At 44.3% G+C, this 20,368-nt stretch overlaps 1 protein-coding gene across 1 annotated transcript; it reads left to right on the top strand.

The window, feature by feature from the left end:
* The first annotated feature begins 12,712 nt into the window (after positions 1-12,712).
* Positions 12,713-19,698, top strand: smim20 (small integral membrane protein 20). Its single transcript, XM_068037211.1, has 3 exons — positions 12,713-12,871; positions 14,719-14,775; positions 18,727-19,698. Exons 1-3 carry the CDS (start codon positions 12,763-12,765, stop codon positions 18,762-18,764), a joined length of 204 nt encoding a protein of 67 aa, XP_067893312.1. The 5' UTR covers positions 12,713-12,762; the 3' UTR covers positions 18,765-19,698.
* The last annotated feature ends 670 nt before the right edge of the window (positions 19,699-20,368 follow it).

Raw genomic sequence — 20,368 nt, 5'->3', positions numbered from 1 at the left:
AGGGACAGGTGGGGATGTTTGGTAGGAATATGGGATTAGTGTAGGATTAGTATAAATGGGTGGTTGATGGTCGGCACAGACTCGGTGGGCCGAAGGGCCTGTTTCAGTGCTGTATCTCTAATCTAATCTAATCTAAAACTCACCACAGCTCCTTCAACAGCACCTGCCAAACCTGCGACGTCTACTACCTAGAAGTAAAGCAGCAGACACATGGGAACACCACCACCTGCAAGCTCCCCTTCCAAGTCACACACCATCCTGACTTGGAAACATATCACCACTCCTTCCTCATCACTGGATCAAAATCCTGAAAATTCCTACTGAACAGCACCCGGAGTAGAGGCCTGCTCAGGTTGGAACCCGACTGAATCACAGCGTACCCGAGCCTGACCTGGTCCCTCCAATTTTGCCCCAAGTCCGACCCAACCCGAACCCGCCCCGACTCGACTCGACTCGACCTAACCTGAGCCTGAACCGACCATCCCTTTACTTACCTTCCGATTGGGAAGCTCCACGAAGCTACAGCACATGCGCGATGATGTCATAGTGACGTCACTGGCTCACTGCGCAGACTCAATTTCATCCTGGCCTCCCAGCTCAGGTAAGTTTTTTTTTTTCATTTCAATACTTACTAGCAGAGCACTTACCGTGTGTGTCTGGCCCGGCCCGACCCGACCCGACTCGACCTGGACTTGGCTCGACCCAACCCAAGCCCGAAAGCCGGACCCTGAAGATGGACCCGACCTGAACCTGACACATGTCGTCGGGTCCTGTCGGGTTCGGGTCGCGTAGGAGGCCTCTAACCCGGAGTACCTTCACCCATGCTGACTGCAGCGGTTCAAAAAGGTTCACCACCACCTTCTCAAGGGAAATTAGGGATGGGCAACAAATGATGGGCTTGCCAGTGATGCTCACATCCTATGAATGAATAAATTTAAAAAAAATTAAACATCAGCACAAATTGGGAAATTGATTTGAAGGCTATGAAAGCGGATCAAAGTTTACAGTTTTTAATTAGGTGAATGTGTTGCAGGAAGTAATATGGGAAGCACCAAAAGAAAGGAAACTAAACTACGAAAAGGAAATAAAACAAACCTGGTCCCAGGGCTTCACTGCTCTCTTTTGTTATGGGTTACACTCCCATTGCTCCTCACTCTGCTGGTATACTGAACCTGCCGGTGTGCCACTGAGACCACTGCTAACTTCTACTGGACTCCTGGATAAACCTCTGCTTGTTCACAATCAACTCTCAACATCTCTCTGGCTATCTATTTTCCACCAGACAGTGCACTAGAGCAGTGCACACATTCATACTCCGCATCTTGGACAGTTCCCAGCCTCACTCCTCCTTCAAAAGCTGAACATTAGTTCACTGATGCTCGATGCTGACTCCAACCAGTCTTCAGCCCAGCACAGGACCTCAAAATGTAACCTCTCCCTCCATATAAACTCCCCTACTCATATTCACGGCCATCCTCTTGACTTTGCCATCCGATGTGACCTTTCTATTCCCATTGGCTCAATGAGAGACAAGGCCATCTCCCAACACTCCATTGTATCCCCATCACCCACACCCACTTAACTCCTTACAACCCAGCTTCCTGCCCTCAGAAAAAGACTCTTGCCCAAGTCACTTACGGCTGCACTTGCAAATTCCCAACTGCCTTTGGTTTTCCATTTGCCACAATATTTCTGCAGATGCTGATCATCTCTGCCTTTGAGACCCTTGTTCCCACAAAAACCCTTACTCTCCCAACAGCAACTTGTATTTATATAGCATCTTTGACATAGTTAAGACATAGAGAGGGAGACTGTGAGATTCTTGAGCAAATTGTCATAGGGAGTGACAAGGTATTGGAGGTTTTGGAAGGCTTAAAAGTGGACAGATCTCTGGGTCCGGACAATTTGTGTCCCAGGATGCTGTGGGAGGCGAGGGTGGAGATTGCAGGGGCTCTGACCCTAATTTTTAATTCCTCTCTGGCCACGGTGGGGGGGTGCCAGAGGACTGGAGAACAGCTAATGTGGTCCCATTATTTAAGAAAGGTTGTAGAGATAAACCAAGGAACGACAGACCAGTGAGTCTCACGTCAGTGGTCGGGAAATTATTGGAGAAAATTCTCAAGGAGAGAATCTATCAACACTTGGAGAGGCAAAATTTGATTAGGAATAGTCAGCATGGCTTTGTCAGAGGGAGGTCATGCCTAACAAATTTGACTGAATTTTTTGAGCATGTGACCAGGTGTGTAGATGAGGGTAGTGCAGTTGATGTAGTTTACATGGATTTCAGCAAAGCCTTTGACAAGGTCCCACATGGGAGACTTATCAAGAAAGCAAATGCACATGGGATACAGGGTAACTTGATAAGGTGGATTCAAAATTGGCTTAGCTGTAGGAGACAGTGATATCAGACGGCTGTTTTGTGACTGGAAGCCAGTATCCAGTGGCGTACCACAGGCATCTGTGCTGGGTCCCCTATTGTTTGTCATTTATATAAATGACACAGATGACTATGTGGGGGGTAGGATCAGTAAGTTCGCGGATGACACAAAGATTGGCCAAGTGGTTAACAGTGAGGTGGAATGTCTTAGATTACAGGAAGATATAGACGGGATGGTCAAATGGGCAGAAAAGTGGAAGATGGAATTTAACGCTGAAAAGTGTCAGGTGATACACTTTGGAAGGAGTAATGTGACACAGAAGTATTCAATGAATGGCCTGACACTGGGAAGTTCCGAGGAACAAAGGGACCTTGGCGTGTTTGTCCATAGATCTCTGAAGGCAGAAGGGATGGTTAATAGGGTGGTGAAAAAGGCATATGGGACACTTGCCTTATCAATCGAGGCATAGATTACAAAAGCAGGGAGGTCATGTTGGAGTTGTACAGAACTTTGGTAAGGCCACAGCTGGAGTACTGTGTGCAATTCTGGTTGCCACATTATAGGAAGGATGTGATTGCCCTGGAGGGGGTGAAGAGGCGATTCACCAGGATGTTGCCTGGGATGGAACATTTAAGCTATAAAGAGAGGTTGGATAGGCTTGGGTGGTTTTCACTGGAGCAGAGAAGACTGAGGGGTGACCTGATCGAGGTGTACAAGATTATGAGGGGCATGAACAGGGTGGATTGGGAGCAGCTGTTCCCCTTAGTTGAAGGGTCAGTTACAAGTGGTCACAAGTTTAAGGTGAGGGGCGGGAGGTTTAAGGGAGATTTGAGGAAGAACTTTTTTACCCAGAGGGTGGTGACAGTCTGGAATGCACTACCTGGGAGGGTGGTAGAGGCGGGTTGCCTCACATCCTTTAAAAAGTACCTGGATGAGCACTTGGCACGTCATAACATTCAAGGCTATGGGCCAAGTGCTGGCAAATGGGATTAGGTAGACAGGTCAGGTGTCTTTAATGCATCGGTGCAGACTCGATGAGCCGAAGGGCCTCTTCTGCACTGTAATATTCTGTGATTCTGTGAAAACATCCCAAGGCATTTCACGAGAGCATTATCAAACAGAATTTGACACTGAGCCACAAGAGTGTGCTCATATTAGGGCAGATGACCAAAGGCTTGGTCAAAAAGGTAGGTTTTAAGAAGGGCCTTGTTAAACTCCCGAAAGCTTGTTATAGAAGGATAATGCTGGAGTCTATCTTTATGCATTTTCACATCTATTGTGCAGAGTAAAAGGCTTACAAACATGTAGCTCCTCACTCAAAACCCTTCACCTGCATATAATCAAACAATTGCTACACAATTAACAGATTAACACGCCTTAAAGGAGGAAGCAAATTAGAGGGACAGAGGTTTAGGGACAGAATTCCAGAGCTTAGGGCTTTGGCAGATGAACACACGACCATCAGTGATGGAGCAATTAAAATCAGGGACGCTCAACAGACCAGAATTAAAGGAGTGCAGATATCCCAGTGGGGTTATTGATCTGGTGGAGATTACAGAGTTAGGGACGGGCAAGGCCATGGAGGGATTTGAAAACAAGGATGATCATTTAAAAATTGAGATGTTGATTAATTGTGAGCCAGAGTAGGTCAACGAGCACAAGGGTGATGGGTGAATGGATGTGATTCAAGTTAGAACATGGACAGCAGAGTTTTGGATGACATCAAGTTTACAGAGTAGAAAATGTGAAGCCGGTCAGGAGTGTGTTGGAATAGTCCCTGACTGGTAGTTCCCCCAGTACAACCGTCAGTTTTGCTCTATGGAGACCAGTGTCAGAGACTTTCACATATCTAACACAGAGCACATCCATCGTCAGATCTTTCTGGACCACATCTAGTACTGTTGGGCCTCTGCCAAAACTGCTCCCTACTCTTGAAGAGCAGATATCCACAGGTTTCTTTATTCCACTATCAAATATATCCTTAAAGCTCCCAAGCACTCTTGCATTAACATTGATTCCAAGCTGATTCCACTCTATATACACCCCATCACAAGACTTCAAACTTTCATTTCTCCCCCATATAAGTTCTCCAGCCCATATTAACATCTACCCCATTGACCTTGTGATCTTATGCGAACTTTCTACTCCCATTGTGTCAATCAACTGTCCATGACTGAGGAACTCTTGTACTTCTTTGTCACTAAGGTTGAGAACATCCATCCAGCTACTTCTGAACATCCTTCCTTTCCCCTGGCCAGTCAAACCTTCCTCCAAGGCCAACCCCCCATCCACCACCCCCACCGCTCCAGGTCTGAATCCGAATCTTTCTTTAGTTTCTCTCCTATTTCCCCTCAAGTTCTCTTTGAGCTCATCATGTCTGTGATAACCATCTCCTGCTCTTTTAGCCCCATTGTCACTAAGTTGTGACCACCCAAATTCCCTTCTTGGCCCTCATGCTATTTGACATCGTAAATGGATTTCTCTTCTCAGGTACTGCCCCTCTGTTTCAAAACCACCCATCATCAACCCCTCCTCAAGACACTCACTTTGACCCCCTGACCTTGTAAACTACCACCCATTTCCAATGTCCCTTTCTGTTATAATGTCCTTGAACATGTTGTTACCTCCCAAATCTATTCCCATCTTTCTTTCAACTTCAAGTTTGAATCTCTACAATCAGATTTCCATCCTTGCTATAGCACTGAAACAGCTCTAATCAAAGTTAAAATGACTGTCTCAGTGGTCCACTATCCCTCTTTTTCTTGCAGTTTTTGACACAGTTTATTCCATGATACTCCTTCAATGCCCCTCTTCTTCTGTTAAGCTCCATGGGACTGTCCTCACTTGGATCCACTCTTATCTATCCAATTGTAGCCACTCATCTCCAGCAATAGCTTCACTTCCTGCCCTCACAGTTACCTCTGGAGTGCCCCAAGGATTTATCCTCAGCCCCATCCTCTTCCTCATCTACATGCCGCCCTTGTGGCATCCAAAAACATGGTGTCAGGTTCCACATGTGCGCTCAGCTCTACCTCGCCATCCAACCCAAATCCATCACAAAAACTGTCTACTTCCATCTCCATAACAGCACTTGATTCCAATCCTGCTCCAGATCATCTGCTGCTAAAAACCCTCATCCATGATTTTGTCACCTCCAAATTTGACTATTCCAATGCTCCCCTTGCAGCCTCCCAACCTTCACCTTCCATAAACTTGAGTTCATCCAATACCAACTACCTGTATCCTCTCCTGCAACATGTCTTCCTCACCCATTATCCCTGTGTTCACTGACCTGCATTGACTCCTGGTCCCCCACACCTTAAAGTTAATATTCTTATCTTCATCTTCAGATCACTTCATAACTTCACCCTCCCTATTTCTGTAACCTACTCCAGTCCTACAACCCTCCAAGTACTTCTGTTCCTCCAACTCTGATCTCTTGTGTATCTCTCATTCCCTTTGCCCTGCCATTGGCGTCCAGGCCTTCGAAATATAAGCTTGGATTACCCTCCTTACACTTCTCCACCTCCTTTTAGAGTCATAGAGTCACTTACGATACAGAAGGAGGCCAATCGGCCCATTGAGTCCATACCGCATCTTCATGAAGCTGTCAGTCCCACTTCCCGTAGCCCTGCAAGCCTATTTCTCTCAGGTGGCCATCCAACTTCCTCTTTAAGTCAATGATCGTCTCCGCTTCCAACAACCTTGTGGGCAGCGAGTTCCATGTCATTACCCCCACCCACTGTGTAAAAAAGTGCTTCCTCATATTCCCCCAGCATCTTGTGCCCAAAACTTTCAAACTGTGTCCCCTAGTTCTTGTACCATTTGTTAATGGGAATAGTTTTTCCTTCCATTTACTTCCTTTAAAATCCACCTCTTTGACCAGCTTTTAATCAGTCCTCCTAATATTTCCTTGTTTAGGGACATTGGCAGTCTGGATGCCCTGGCACTACGTCCATTCTGCAGCCAAAGCCATCGAGGTGTTAAAAGCTGCACTTGGCCCTGACTCCACTCGGTATATTGAGGAGGCTCAAGCTGTGAAGCAATCCTGTCTGAACTTAACCCTTTCGGACAGAATTTCTCACTGGTGGGAGTCCCAAAACCTTGCTCAGGAACACAACTTGAGCTGTCTCTCAGAAATTCCCTCAGTGCCATTTCACTCTGCAAGGAGGGATTTCCTGTATTGGGCTTCTCCTGCACACTCTCCACTTCTTTTCCCCCATCTTCCACCTGGATATGTATCATCATGCTGACCAGTGGAGGCAAGGGCCCCACTAGAGGGATCTTTATGTGGGAGTGCTCCCCTGCACCATTGGAGATCTGATGTGGAGAATGTGCACTGAAGCTACCTTGTGGACTTCATAGAAACATAGAAAATAGGAGCAGGAGTAGGCCATTCGGCCCTTCGAGCCTGCTCCACCATTCATTATGATCATGGCTGATCATCCAACTCAGTAACCTGTTCCCACTTTCCCTCCATATCCTTTGCTCCCTTTAAACCCAAGAGCTATATCTAACTCCTTCTTGAAAACATACAATGTTTTGGCCTCAACTGCTTTCTGTGGTAGTGAATTCCACTCTCTGGGTGAAGAAATTCCTCCTCATCTCTGTCTTAAAAAGTTTACCCTGTATCCTTAGACTATGACCCCTGGTTCTGGACTCCCCCACCATCGGGAACACCCTTCCTGCATCTACCCAGTCAAGCCCTGTTAGAATTTTATAGGTTTCTATGAGATCCCCCCTCTTCTGAACTCCAGCAAATATAATCCTAACCGACTCAATCTCTCCTCATACGTCAGTCCCGCCATCCAAGGAATCAGTCTGGTAAACCTTCGCTGCACTCCCTCTATAGCAAGAACATCCTTCTTCAGATAAAGAGACCAAAACTTCACACAATATTCCAGGTGTGGCATCACCAAGGCCCTGTATAATTGCAGCAAGACATCCCTGCTCCTGTACTCGAATCCTCTCGCTATGAAGGCCAACATACCATTTGCCTTTTTTACCACCTGTTGCACCTGCAGCGACTGGTTTATGAGAACACCCAGGTCTTGTTGCATATTCCTCTCTCTCAGTTTATAGCCATTCAGATAATCTGCCTTCCTGTTTTTGCTACCAAAGTGGATAACCTCACATTTATCCATATTATACTGCATCTGCCATGCATTTGCCCACTCACTCAACTTGTCCAAATCACCCTGAAGCCTCTCTGCATCCTCCTCACAACTCACCCTCCCACCCAGTTTTGTGCCATCTGCAAATTTGGAGATATTACATTTAGTTCCCTCATCTAAATCATTAATATATATTGTGAATAGCTGGGGTCCTAGCACCGATCTCTGCGGTACCCCACTAGTCACTGCCTGCCATTCGGAAAAAGACCCATTTATCTTTGTTTCCTGTCTGCCAACCAATTTTCTATCCATCGCAATACACTACCCCCAATCCCATGATAATGTTACAAGCTAATCTCTTATGTGGGACTTTGTCGAAAGCCTTCTGAAAGTCCAAATAAACCACATCCACTGGCTTCCCCTCATCAACTCTACTAGTTACATCCTCGAAGAATTGTAGTAAATTTGTCAAGCATCATTTCCCTTTCGTAAACCCATGCTGATTCTGTCCGATTCTACCACTTTTCTCCAAGTGCTCTGCTATAAAATCTTTGATAATGGACTCTAGAATTTTCCCCACTACTGACGTCAGACTGACTGATCTATAATTCCCTGCTTTCTCTCTACCTCCCTTTTTAAATAGTGGGGTTACATTCACTACCCTCCAATCTGTAGGAACTGTTCCAGAGTCTATAGAATCTTGGAAGATAACCACCAATGCATCCACTATTTCTAGGGCCACTTTCTTAAGTACTCTGGGATGCAGACCATCAGGCCCTGGGGATTTATCGGCCTTCAATCCCATCAATTTCCCCAACACCATTTCTCTACTAATACTGATTTCCTTCAGTTCTTCTCTCTCACTAAACCCTGTGTTCCCCAACATTTCTGGTATGATATTTGTGTCCTCCTTTGTGAAGACAGAACAAAAGGATGCATTTAATTGGTCAGCCATTTCTTTGTTCCCCATAATAAATTCCCCTGTTTCTGACTGTAAGGGACCTACATTTGTCTTCACTAATCTTTTTTTCTTCACATATCTACAGAAACATTTACAGTCAGTTTTTATGTTCCCTGCAAGCTTGCTCTGGTACTCTATTTTCCACTTCTTAATCAATCCCTTGGTCCTCCTTTGCTGAATTCTAAACTGCTCCCAATCCTCAGGTCTGCTGTTTTTTCTGGTGAATTCCAGGTGACATGTAACTGCCATGGTCTAGACAGGACCATTTTCCATATTTTTGTCCAATGTAAGAAATTGCAGTCTGTCTTTCATTATTTGAAGAGGTTGCTCCCCAACGTCTGGGTCCACTTCAGCCCCATACTTCTGATCTTTGGTTGACTGCTACAGAAGGGGGCCAGCAAGTCAGATGACCCCTTCATGGGCCTAGTCCTCGTCCTGACCTAGGAGGGCATCATCTGGTTGGAAGCAACCCGTGAATGGTCTTTTTTTGTTATTTTCATGGGGTGTGAGCATTGCTGGCAAGGCCAGCATTTGTTGTCCATCCCTAATTGCCCTTGACTGCCTGCCTTCTTCTGCAGTCTTGTCCGGACCCAGGTGACCTTGAAGAAGCACCAAGTGTATGCCTTCCACAACAAGTGGGCATCACAGGAACTGGAGTGTTTAACAAACACACGTAAAAGTCTTATTATTCATGTCTACAAGTTTCCTTTGGTCTTTATAGTTAAGTTCTTTGTTGTGCTTCTCGAAAAAGGGGGCACTTTGGTTGGCCAGTTGTTGATGACACTGGGGCAGTATCTCTTTATTGGTTATTTTCCAAAAATAAGTCGATATTGCAGCTCGCCATTCCCTGAGTGCTGCCACTAGGGGAGTTGAGATTTGCCCTCGATTTGCTGTTGATGGAATACTCTTTTTGTTGGGTTTCGCCCACAATATAGAGATGTGGATCCTGAGAGGGGCCTGGTCCAAAGAAGTGCATATTGTTGTTTTCAGTGGCTGAGAAGTGAGCATATGGCATATACCCTGCACGGAATGGTTTATCATAAGTGGCTATTGGGGCAAATAAACTAATATTTACAACGGAATTGGGTAAGTATTTGAAAAGGCAATGTATAAACAAATAAAAACAAAATACTGCAGATGCTGGAAATCTGAAATAAAAACAAGAAATGCTGGAAATATTCGGCAGGTCTGGCAGCATCTGTGGAGAGAGAAGCAGAGTTAACGTTTCAGGTCAGTTTCAGAACTGGCAAATATTAGAAATGTAAAAGGTTATAAGCAAGTAAAGTGGGGGTGGGGCATGAGATAACAAAGGAGAAGGTGTAGATAGGACAAGGTCACAGAATAGCTGACCAGAAGGTCGTGGAGCAAAGGCAAACAATATGTTAATGGTGTGTTGAAAGACGAAGCATTAGTACAGATAGGGTGTTAACGGACAGAAAATTAAACAGCCGCAAGTCGTCGTCTTCTTCTTTGGCCTCCTTGTCTCGAGAGACAATGGGTAAGCGCCTGGAGGTGGTCAGTGGTTTGTGGAGCAGTGCCTGGAGTGGCTATAAAGGCCAATATTAGAGTGACAGACTTTTCCACAGGTGCTGCAGAAGAAATTGGTTGTCAGGGCTGTTTTGCAGTTGGCTCTCCCCTTGCGCTTCTGTCTTTTTTCCTGCCAACTGCTAAGTCTCTTCGACTCGCCACACTTTAGCCCCGCCTTTATGGCTGCCCGCCAGCTCTGGCGATCGCCGGCAACTGACTCCCACGACTTGTGATCAATGTCACAGGACTTCATGTCGCGTTTGCAGATGTCTTTAAAGCGGAGACATGGACGGCCGGTGGGTCTGATACCAGTGGCGAGCTCGCTGTACAATGTGTCTTTGGGGATCCTGCCATCTTCCATGTGGCTCACATGGCCAAACCATCTCAAGCGCCGCTGGCTCAGTAGGGTGTATATGCTGGGGATGTTGGCTGCCTCGAGGACTTCTGTGTTGGAGATACGGTCCTGCCACCTGATGCCAAGGATTCTCCGGAGGCAGCGAAGATGGAATGAATTGAGACGTCGCTCTTGGCTGACATACGTTGTCCAGGCCTCGCTGACATAGAGCAAGGTACTAAGGACACAGGCTTGATACATTCGGACTTTTGTGTTCCGTGTCAGTGCGCCATTTTCCCACACTCTCTTGGCCAGTCTGGACATAGCAGTGGAAGCCTTTCCCATGCACTTGTTGATTTCTGCATCGAGAGACAGGTTACTAGTGATAGTTGAGCCTAGGTAGGTGAACTCTTGAACCACTTCCAGAGCGTGGTAGCCAATATTGATGGATGGAGCATTTCTGATGTCCTGCCCCATGATGTTCGTTTTCTTGAGGCTGATGGTTAGGCCAAATTCATTGCAGGCAGCCGCAAACCTGTCGATGAGACTCTGCAGGCACTCTTCAATGTGAGATGTTAAAGCAGCATAGTCAGCAAAGAGGAGTTCCCTGATGAGGACTTTCCGTACTTTGGACTTCGCTCTTAGACGGGCAAGGTTGAACAACCTGCCCCCTGATCTTGTGTGGATGAAAATTCCTTCTTCTGAAGACTTGAACGCATGTGAGAGCAGCAGGGAGAAGAAAATCCCAAGCAGTGTGGGTGCGGGTACACAGCCCTGTTTCACGCCACTCAGGATAGGAAAGGGGTCTGATGAGGTGCCACTATGCTGAATTGTGCCTTTCATATTGTCATGGAATGAGCTGATGATACTTAGTAGCTTTGGTGGACATCCGATCTTTTCTAGTAGTCTGAAGCGACCACGTCTGCTGACGAGGTCAAAGGCTTTGGTGAGATCAATGAAAGCAACGTAGAGGGGCATCTGTTGTTTGTGGCATTTCTCCTGTATCTGACGAAGGGAGAACAGCATGTCAATGGTCGATCTCCCTGCTCGAAAGCCACACTGTGCCTCAGGGTATACGCGCTCGGCCAGCTTCTGGAGCCTGTTTAAAGCGACTCGAGCAAAGACTTTCCCCACTGTGCTGAGCAGGAAGATTCCACGGTAGTTGTTGCGGTCACCTTTGTTTTTATAGAGGGTGATGATATTGGCATCGGGCATGTCCTGAGGTACTGCTCCCACGTCCCAGCACAGGCAAAGCAGTTTGTACAGTGCTGAGAGTATAGCAAGCTTGGCACTCTTGATTATTTCAGGGGTAATGCCGTCCTTCTCGGGCTTTTCCGCTGGCTACAGAATCAATGGCATCACTGAGTTCCGATTTTGTTGGCTGTACTTCCAGCTCATCCATGACTGGTAGAGGCTGGGCTGCATTGAGGGCGGTCTCAGTGACAACATTCTCCCTGGAGTACAGTTCTAGGTAGTGCTTAATCCAGCGGTCCATTTGCTTGCGTTGGTCAGTGATTGTGTCCCCTGATTTAGATTTGAGGGGGGCGATCTTCTTGATTGGCCCAAAGGCTCTCTTAATGCCATCATACATCCCTCTGATGTTTCCTGTGTCTGAGGCCAGCTGAATATGACTGCATAGGTGTTACGAGTAGTCATTTGCGCAGCGCCTGGCTGTTCTTTGTGCAGTGCTTCTGGCTATTTTAAGTGCTCCGGATGTTAACTCGCTGGGGGCTTTCTTGTAGTTCAACAGTACACTGCGCTTAGCGTCTATGACAGGTTCCAGCTCTTCAAAATGAGATTGAAACTAGTCTGCATTTCTCTTCATATGTTTGCCATAGGTGGTCATTGCTGAGTCATAGATGGCGTCTCTGATGTGGGCCCACTTGGTCTCAGCATCCCCTGTGGGAGTGTTTTGAAGGGCTTTTACAAGTGAATTTAGAAATTTTTGTAACATCTGTGGATAAGAAATTCTGCTCGTGTTGATGGCCCTTCTGCTTGGAGTGATGCAGCTTCTTTGGTTTGAGTCTAACCTTGCTGCATACCAGGGAGTGGTCGGTGTCGCAGTCTGCACGGTGGAAGCTGCGTGTGACTTGAACACTGTTTCAGGAGGCTCGCCTTGTGACGATGAGGTCCACCAAGTACAAATATGAAAAAATAGTGGGTAAGCAAACTGAAAAAACTAAGATGAAATAAAATCAACACAAAAAATATATAAATAATGTATATAATGTCTTAGCAAAAACAGGTAAAGAGCATGCGCGTGGACCTCAGCGCATGCGCAATGGGCCTAATGAGTTGTCAACCAATTCCATTTCGACCAGCAGTTGCCTGTCTCAAAGATGGCATCTGGGTTACAATCACAAGCCATTGTGCGCGCGCGTAATGCGACAGATAGCGGAAGTGAGGCGCGGAGCAGTCGGTTTGTCTGTGACCTCTGTCGGGTTTGCTATGTCCAGGCACGCGCGGGTCGTGTTGTTGTTTGGTGGTTTTGCCGCTGTTCTGGGGGCCGCCTTTTACCCTATTTATTTCCGGCCGCTGATTTACTCCGAGGAATACAGTGAGTAGCGGGGGCGCGATCCGGGCCGGGGGCGGAGAGAGTTATCGCTCGGTGTGGAGCCTGGCTGTCGGACCACCACTCTCAGCACCAGGCTCGCCCTTGCTGTCAGGTGTGGGCGGCCCCTCAATGAAGGGTGAAGGGTCACTCTCCGGCCAAACAACAGTTTAATTCAAAAATTTAAAACCACGGCAGTAACGGCCATTGGTCCAGTCTGGGCTAACAGCAGCCCCTGCGCGCGCACACATACCCTAGCAATGTATTCCTGAAATCAGACCGCCTCTCAAACTGTAAGACTTCTTGTTTGTGGAATAGCCTCTGCTTCCTGTAACTTAATATCGGGGCAACAATGTTTTCAGTCTCAAAGCAGCTCAGGCTGAACCAGACTGACTGTGGGAAACCTCAGCGCCCTGTTCGACCCTGAGCTAAGCTTCAAGCCCCATATCCTACCTTATCAGCAAGCCCAGCAATCCCTACTTACACGAAATCGCCCACTTCCAAACACCCACCCCCACTCCCAGCCACTTCAGTCCTGAAACCCTGATTAGGTCTGGCAGCATGATGCCAGACCTGCTGAGTATTTTCAGCATTTCTTGTCCTTATTTCAGATTTCCAGCATCTGCAGTATTTTGCTTTTATTTTACTGAAACCCTGATTCCTGTTTTGCCACCCCTGGACTTGATTATTCCAAATACTGTACCACATTCCTGCCCACCCATCCCCAACAAACCCCCTCCCCACCTATCTCCAAGCCTTACTGCTGAGGTAGGAATACTCCTCTGGAGCCCACAAAGAAACATTGGGGCTCCTGTGATGACTGATGCTGCCTGCGTTGCTTCTGCCCCCTGCATACAGCACACCTGCTTAGGTTAAGATTGGGGCTATTGTGTTTAAGTTGAATGTGTAACAAATCATAGGATAGTGCAGCTCAGAAGGAGGTCATTCGACAATCAATGATAGTTTCATGACACCATTACTGAGACTAGCTTTCAATTCCAGATTTTTATTAATTAATTGAATTTAAATTCCACCAGCTGTCATAGTGGGATTTGAACCTGCATTAGCCTGGGCCTCTGGATCACAAGTTTAGTGACAGTACCACTACGCCACAGTTTCCCTACAATGTGCCTAAAATGCCTTCGCCAATTTTGTATCCATGCTTCTGCCCCTTTTATCCCATGGGGAGCGGGGGCCTTAATGCTGCTAACAAGCCTAATATGTGCTACTTTTCAAATGCCTTTTGGAAGTCCACAAACACAACACCCACTGCACTGCCCTCATCCACACACTGATCAAAAAACTCAATCAAGTTAGTCAAACATGATTTGCCCTTAACAAATTCATGCTGGCTTTCCTTTATTCATTCATGCTTGTCCAAGGAGTTAATTTTCTCCCGGATTATTGTTTCTAAAAGCTTTCCCACCACTGATGTTAAACTGACTGGCCTGTAATTGCCAGATTTATCCTCCTCGCCATTTTGCACAAGGATGTAACAATTATAATCCTCCAGTCCTCTGGCATCACACTTGTAATTGGAAGAATGTGGCCAACACCTCCAGCAAATCTCACATGAAAGCAGATCTGCAGGTATGTTTCCCTCTGGTTACTGAAAAAATATTGGCAGTAGAATGCAGAGGAAGCATTATATATTTGTCCACCTGTTTTGCTTGCCCTACCAGCCACAGGATCTTGTTCAGTTCAGATGATATTTGTTAGTAGTTGTGTAAAACGACTTGTTCCTGAATATTTCTAGTTCACAGTAAGCCCTGTAATTACGCATGCAAAAACTGCAGTGGGCTATTATGGTCTTGGAGTGCATACAAAATAAATATAAAACTGCTTTTAAACAGGGCAGGAACAAAAGGTGAACCGAACAGGAATAAAGCAAGAGGAAATTCAACCTGGAGGTGAGTATTTAGGATGTTGGTATACAGTCATTGATTATACTAATTCAGGAATAAAACTTAATTTGGAACATTGCATTTTTTTTTTGCTTTTAAATTATTTTATCAAAAGAGATGATTCCAATTCCTAAGTAAAATTGTAGAAATCTTCAAATAACTTTATCAGAGTAAACTGTAAGCAAATAAAAACAAAAATAATCATACAATCCTTCAGATTAATAGTTTTCTTTTTGCTGTGTGTCTGACATTGTTTTCCTTACATCTGTCTTGCATCCATTCTTCTGAAAAAGCAGCAAATGCCAGATAAAAATATTGTTGTCTTTATTACTTTGGTAATATGCTGCAAACCATATTCAGTTGGTTCATTATTCTCAAACATTTGTTGATGCTTTGTACGAGTTAAACAGTAAATACACCAGTTTTTAGTATCAAGCATCAATATCTCTTCTGAACTGAAGTACATTTGGTTTTCTGTTTCTGGATCACAAATATGTATATTTACAAATAGATTGTGGGCCACAAAGGTACATAGGAAACTACAGGACACAAAAAGACTGCAGTGCATGTGGTAAGGTGCAACATCCATTGCATTGATAGTCCTACCACAGCATTGCTTTCAGGCATAACTAGTGCCACAGCAAAAGCGTAATTTTCACATGAAAGTCTTTAATGAAATATACACTTTGGTGAATTCAATTTGTAATAGATTTTGTTAAAGTCCTCAATTATATAATACACTGCCATTTTTATAATTGCATGCATCGTATGGGAAGTAAATGCAGTAACCTCCTTTAGGATTTTAATTAAAACAAATCATTTACTATATTATAAAGTCTTGATGTTGGACCAAAATATACTCCCTGACCATATATTCTTCACATTGTCATGTGTTTTCCTTAGTTTATTACACATTTAAATGACAAACTCCCTCATCATATCAAAATGCATAGATTTGAGATTAATATGTGATTGATGAAATGTCCATTACCCAGGCAGATATACTGGAAATTTAACTAGCTGGCATTGCTTTTTGTGATGGCGTAAGCAGAATCACTGCTTTATCCACAATGGGTTTCAAAAACTATAATCAGGGAAAATATCAACGGGCACTTAGAGAGGTTTGAGTTAATTAAGGATAGTCAGCATGGATTTGTAAAAGGCAGATCATGCTTGCCTAATCTAATGAATTTTTTTGGTGAAGTAACAGAGGAGGTTGATGAAGGGAATGTGGTTGTTGTTGTTTATATGGATTTTAAGAAAGTGTTTGATAAGGTACCACATAAAAGGCCGGTTAAGAAAATTGAAGCTCATGGAATAGGAGGGTCAGTGTCCAATTGGATTAAAAAATTGGTTTAAGGGCAGGAGGCAGCAAGTCATAGTAAATTGTTGTTTTCAGACTGGAGGATGGTAGACTGGTGTTCCCCAAGGATCAGTGCTGGGATCACTGCTTTTTTTTGCTATACATAAATGACTTGGATCTTGGAATACAGAATAGAATCTCCAAATTTTCTGATGACACTAAACTTGGAGGTGTGGTAAACAGTGACAATTATATGAACTGCCTGCAAAAGGACATTGGCTAGCAGAATGGGCAGAGAGGTGACAGATGGAATTTAATACTGACAAGTGTGAGGTGATGCATTTTCGCAGAAAGAATAGAGCAAGGCAATATATATTTAATGGCACAGTTCTAAAGAGTGTGCAGGAACAGAGGGTCCTGGGGGTGCATGTGCATAGATCTTTGAAGGTGGCAGGACATATTGAGAGAGTGGGTATTAGAGCATATGGGATCTTGGGCTTCATAAATGGAGACATTAATTACAAAAGCAGGGAGGTTATGCTGAATCTTTATAAAGCTCTGGTTAGGCCCCATATGGAGCATTGCGTCAGTTCTGGTCACCACACTTCAGGAAGGATGTGAGGGTCCTTGAAGGTATGTAGAGGAGATTTACCAGGATGGTTCCAGGGATGGAGGATTTTAGTTACTAGTTTAAGTTGGAGAAGCTGGGTTTGTTCTCCTTAGAACAAAGGAGATTGAGGGGAGATTTAAAGAAGTGTACAAGATTATGACAGGCTTAGATAAGTTAGGCAAGGAAAAGCTGTTCCCATTAACAAATGGGACAAGGACTGGGAGACGCAGATTGAGCAAAAGATGCAGGGGGAGTATGAGGAAGCACTTTTTTACGCAGCAGGTGGTAATGACCTGGAACTCACTGTCCATAAGGGTGGTGGAAGGGGAGACAATCAATGACTTCAAGAGAAAGTTGGATGGCCACCTGAGAGAAATAGACTTGCAGGGGCTACTGGGATTGTGCCAGGGAGTGGGACTGACAGCATAGCTCCATGGAGAGCTGGCATGGACATGATGGGCTGAATGGCCTCCCTCTGTGCCATAAATGACTGACATGGGATGTGGACATTGCTGGCAAGGGATAATTATGGAGCCTTCTCCTCCCATTAGTTGTTTATTGGCCACCACCATTCATGACTGGATGTGGCAGGACTGCCAAGTTTTGATCTGATCTGTTGGTTCTGGGATTGCTTAGCTTTGTCTATAGCATGCTTCTTCCATTGTTTAGCATGCATGTAGTCCCGTGTTGTAGCTTCACTAGGATGGCACCCCATTTTAGGTGCATCTGGTGCTGCTCTTGCTTGCTCTCCTGCACTCCTCATTGAACCATGGTTGGTCCCCTGGCTTGATGGTAACAGTAGAGTGAGGGATATGCTGAGTCATGAGGATACAGATTGGTAAAATACAATTCTGCTGATGATGACCCACAGCGACTCATGGATGCCCAGTTTTGAGCTGCTCGATTTGTTCTGAATCCATCCCATCTCGCACAGTGGTAGTGCCACATAATGGAGGATATCCACAGTATGAAGATGGAACTTTGTCTCCACAAGGACTGTGTGATGGTCACTTCTGATGCATCTACAACAGATTGGTGAGGATGAGGTCAAGTAGGTTTTTCCCTTGTGCTGGTTTTCTCACCACCTGCCACATGCCCAGTCTGGCAGCTGTGTATTTTGGGATTCTGCCATCTCGTTCAGTAGTGGTGCAACCAGGCCACTCTTAGTGATAGACATTAAAGTTCCCCACCCAGAATACATTTTGTGTCCTTTCTATCCTCAGTGCTTCTTCCAAGTGGTGTTCAACATGGAGGAGTACTGATTCATTAGCTGAGAGAGAGCCGCCAGTTGTAATCAGCAGGAGTTTCCTTGTGTATGTTTAACCTGATACCATGAGACTCTATATCACTGTGTCACTTCCTCTGGTGGGTCTGCTAGAATGGGACATATCCAGGGATTGTGATAGAGAAGACTGGAACATTGGCTGAATTTTGTCACAGGTCCCCAGTTGTTAGTGAGGAGATGGGTGTGCCTTTGGCGTGTCTGGTGCTTGGGTGATCCATCCAGTTTTTATTATAGTTTTTGATAACGGTTTGATAAAACTGAAAGGCTTGCTCGGCCTTTTCAGAGGACATTTAAGAGTCAACCATGTTGCTGTGGGTCTGGAGTCACACATAGGCCAGACCGGGTAAGAACGGCAGATTTCCTTCCCTAAAGGACATAAGTGAAGCAGATGGGTTTTTACGACCATCCAGTAGTTTCACGTTCACAGCCTTTTTATTCCATATTTATTTAATTAACTCAACTTAAATTTCCTGGGTCCGTGGTGAGATTTGAACTCATGTCTCTGGATCATTAGTTCAGACCTCTGGATTACTAGTCCAGTAACATTACCACAATGCTACCCTACCCATGGTTAGTTCTTGGCATGTTCATGTAACTCAGTTCTGTTCAAGTAAAATATCACTTGACAGCAAATGCGTAACTCTCTAATTCTTTTCACTATATGTATTTTGTATTTTATTGCTGTATATGAATACATTGAGAGTATAACCTTGTTTGTCACTATCTCCACTTTGACAACTTTTTGTCTTTTATTTAAAGGAATGAAAGTCTGGTCTGATCCCTTCAATAGGAAGTAATGTTGTCATTGATAAGTTATAATGAAGAAACGCTTCAGAGACTATTTTATGGCAGTTATGTTCCAATGATGTGGAGGTAGAATTCCCATAGGCTGCAACTCATAACTTTATTTGTTAAAGACAAAATTTACACTGCTTGAAATGTATTTTTGCATTTAAATTCTCCACGTTGTCATTGTTGGATTGTTATGACATTCTCCCACATAACATAGTCACAGCTAAGGTTAACTTTTTTCTGGAATTGTGTGAATGTGAAGATTTTTGTTTTTTTTTCCCTCTATCATTGGCCAGGCTGCACTTACATTTGTATGCTGCCTTGTGGTTCCACCCAAGTTCACAAATTTGTCATCAAGACATTTAATGTTTATGCAATAATTACAGCATACTACAAATGTAAAATCACTGTACATAATGTTAAATCTTAAAGAATGAGGTGGTCAGTCCTTATCCTGATGATGAGACTTTAAGGATTGATTGTAGGTTCAAGCTGTGGCTCCAGATATTTAGAGAAAAAATGTCAATTAATAGTCAATTTTGTAAACTTCTCATCCCAATATTTAGAGAAGTAACTATTCACAAAGTTACATAATTATGCAGATTTGCTTTACAAACTTGGAAGTAATAATGAAAATAATAGCCTGAAATAAACCAGTGAATATTCAAGTTAGATGAGAGAACATGTTACAGGGTGTACAATGCAGCAGAACATTTCTGATAAATTACAAAGCTTCCATATCTGCAGGCTTCCCCTATGTTTCACAGGGGAAAACTGTCAAGTTGAAGGAAAAGCTGCTGAATTAGCAAGGATGTGTGCTGTCCTTTTCTAATTGATCATCTACTTGTATTTTCTACTTTATTACACTACTTGGATGTGTGGTTTGCCTGATCACTGAGTGCTGTGAAGCTTTTTTATTAAATAAAAAAATTATGATTACACTTGCCTGATTCTTTGCTCCATAGTGATATGCAACATTGTTTATATAATTACATTTTCATTTGCAAATGTGTAGTTGTGTTTGTAGGAACATTATAGAGTAAAACTGTATTGTGTACAAAAGAAAACTAGTCTTGCCATTAGAACACTCGAATGGCAAGTTCTAGAAATTGCCAGCTATCAGTCATTTAAGTGCAGTGAAAAGTGAATGTTATTGAAAAATGAATTGGAATTACATAACCAAAAGGAAAGTTCAGCAAGAGCTTGTACTTCAGGTCCAAATCCAGTGGCCTAGTTTTGTAATTATTGGGCACATATCCATCTTGAGTCTTGTATCTACTATGCATCCATAATGCAGTGCTCTGCAAATCAATTACATCTCAATGTCATGTGTTTGTAAGAGAACATATTTGTCTGAAATAATCACTATCGTGTTCCATGATTTAAATTGACCATTGACTAAATGCAATACAAAGAAAACTGTCTGATGGAATGAGAGGCTCCTATGCTCAGTGAAAGAGTTCCGCATGAAATCAATTTGAGCACTCTCAATTCTGTGCCGAATGGGCATGGGCCTATAACATAAAATTATCCCTAATTGATAATGCCAATCAGACATACCCCCTTGAGCCTGCTCCATTGTTCAGTTAGATCTTGGCTGATCTGTATC

This window comes from Heterodontus francisci, chromosome 1, assembly GCF_036365525.1.
Source record: "Heterodontus francisci isolate sHetFra1 chromosome 1, sHetFra1.hap1, whole genome shotgun sequence".
NCBI lineage: Eukaryota > Metazoa > Chordata > Chondrichthyes > Heterodontiformes > Heterodontidae > Heterodontus > Heterodontus francisci.
The sequence above is the reverse complement of the archived record's forward strand: the minus strand, read 5'-3'. Positions and strand labels throughout refer to the sequence as shown.

Coding starts and splice junctions, on each gene's coding strand:
- smim20 (XM_068037211.1), top strand. CDS start 12,763: ATGTCCAGGCACGCGCGGGTCGTGTTGTTGTTTGGTGGTTTTGCCGCT. Junction 12,872..14,718: donor GATTTACTCCGAGGAATACA/GTGAGTAGCGGG, acceptor GCTTTTAAACAG/GGCAGGAACAAAAGGTGAAC. Junction 14,776..18,726: donor AGAGGAAATTCAACCTGGAG/GTGAGTATTTAG, acceptor TTTTATTTAAAG/GAATGAAAGTCTGGTCTGAT.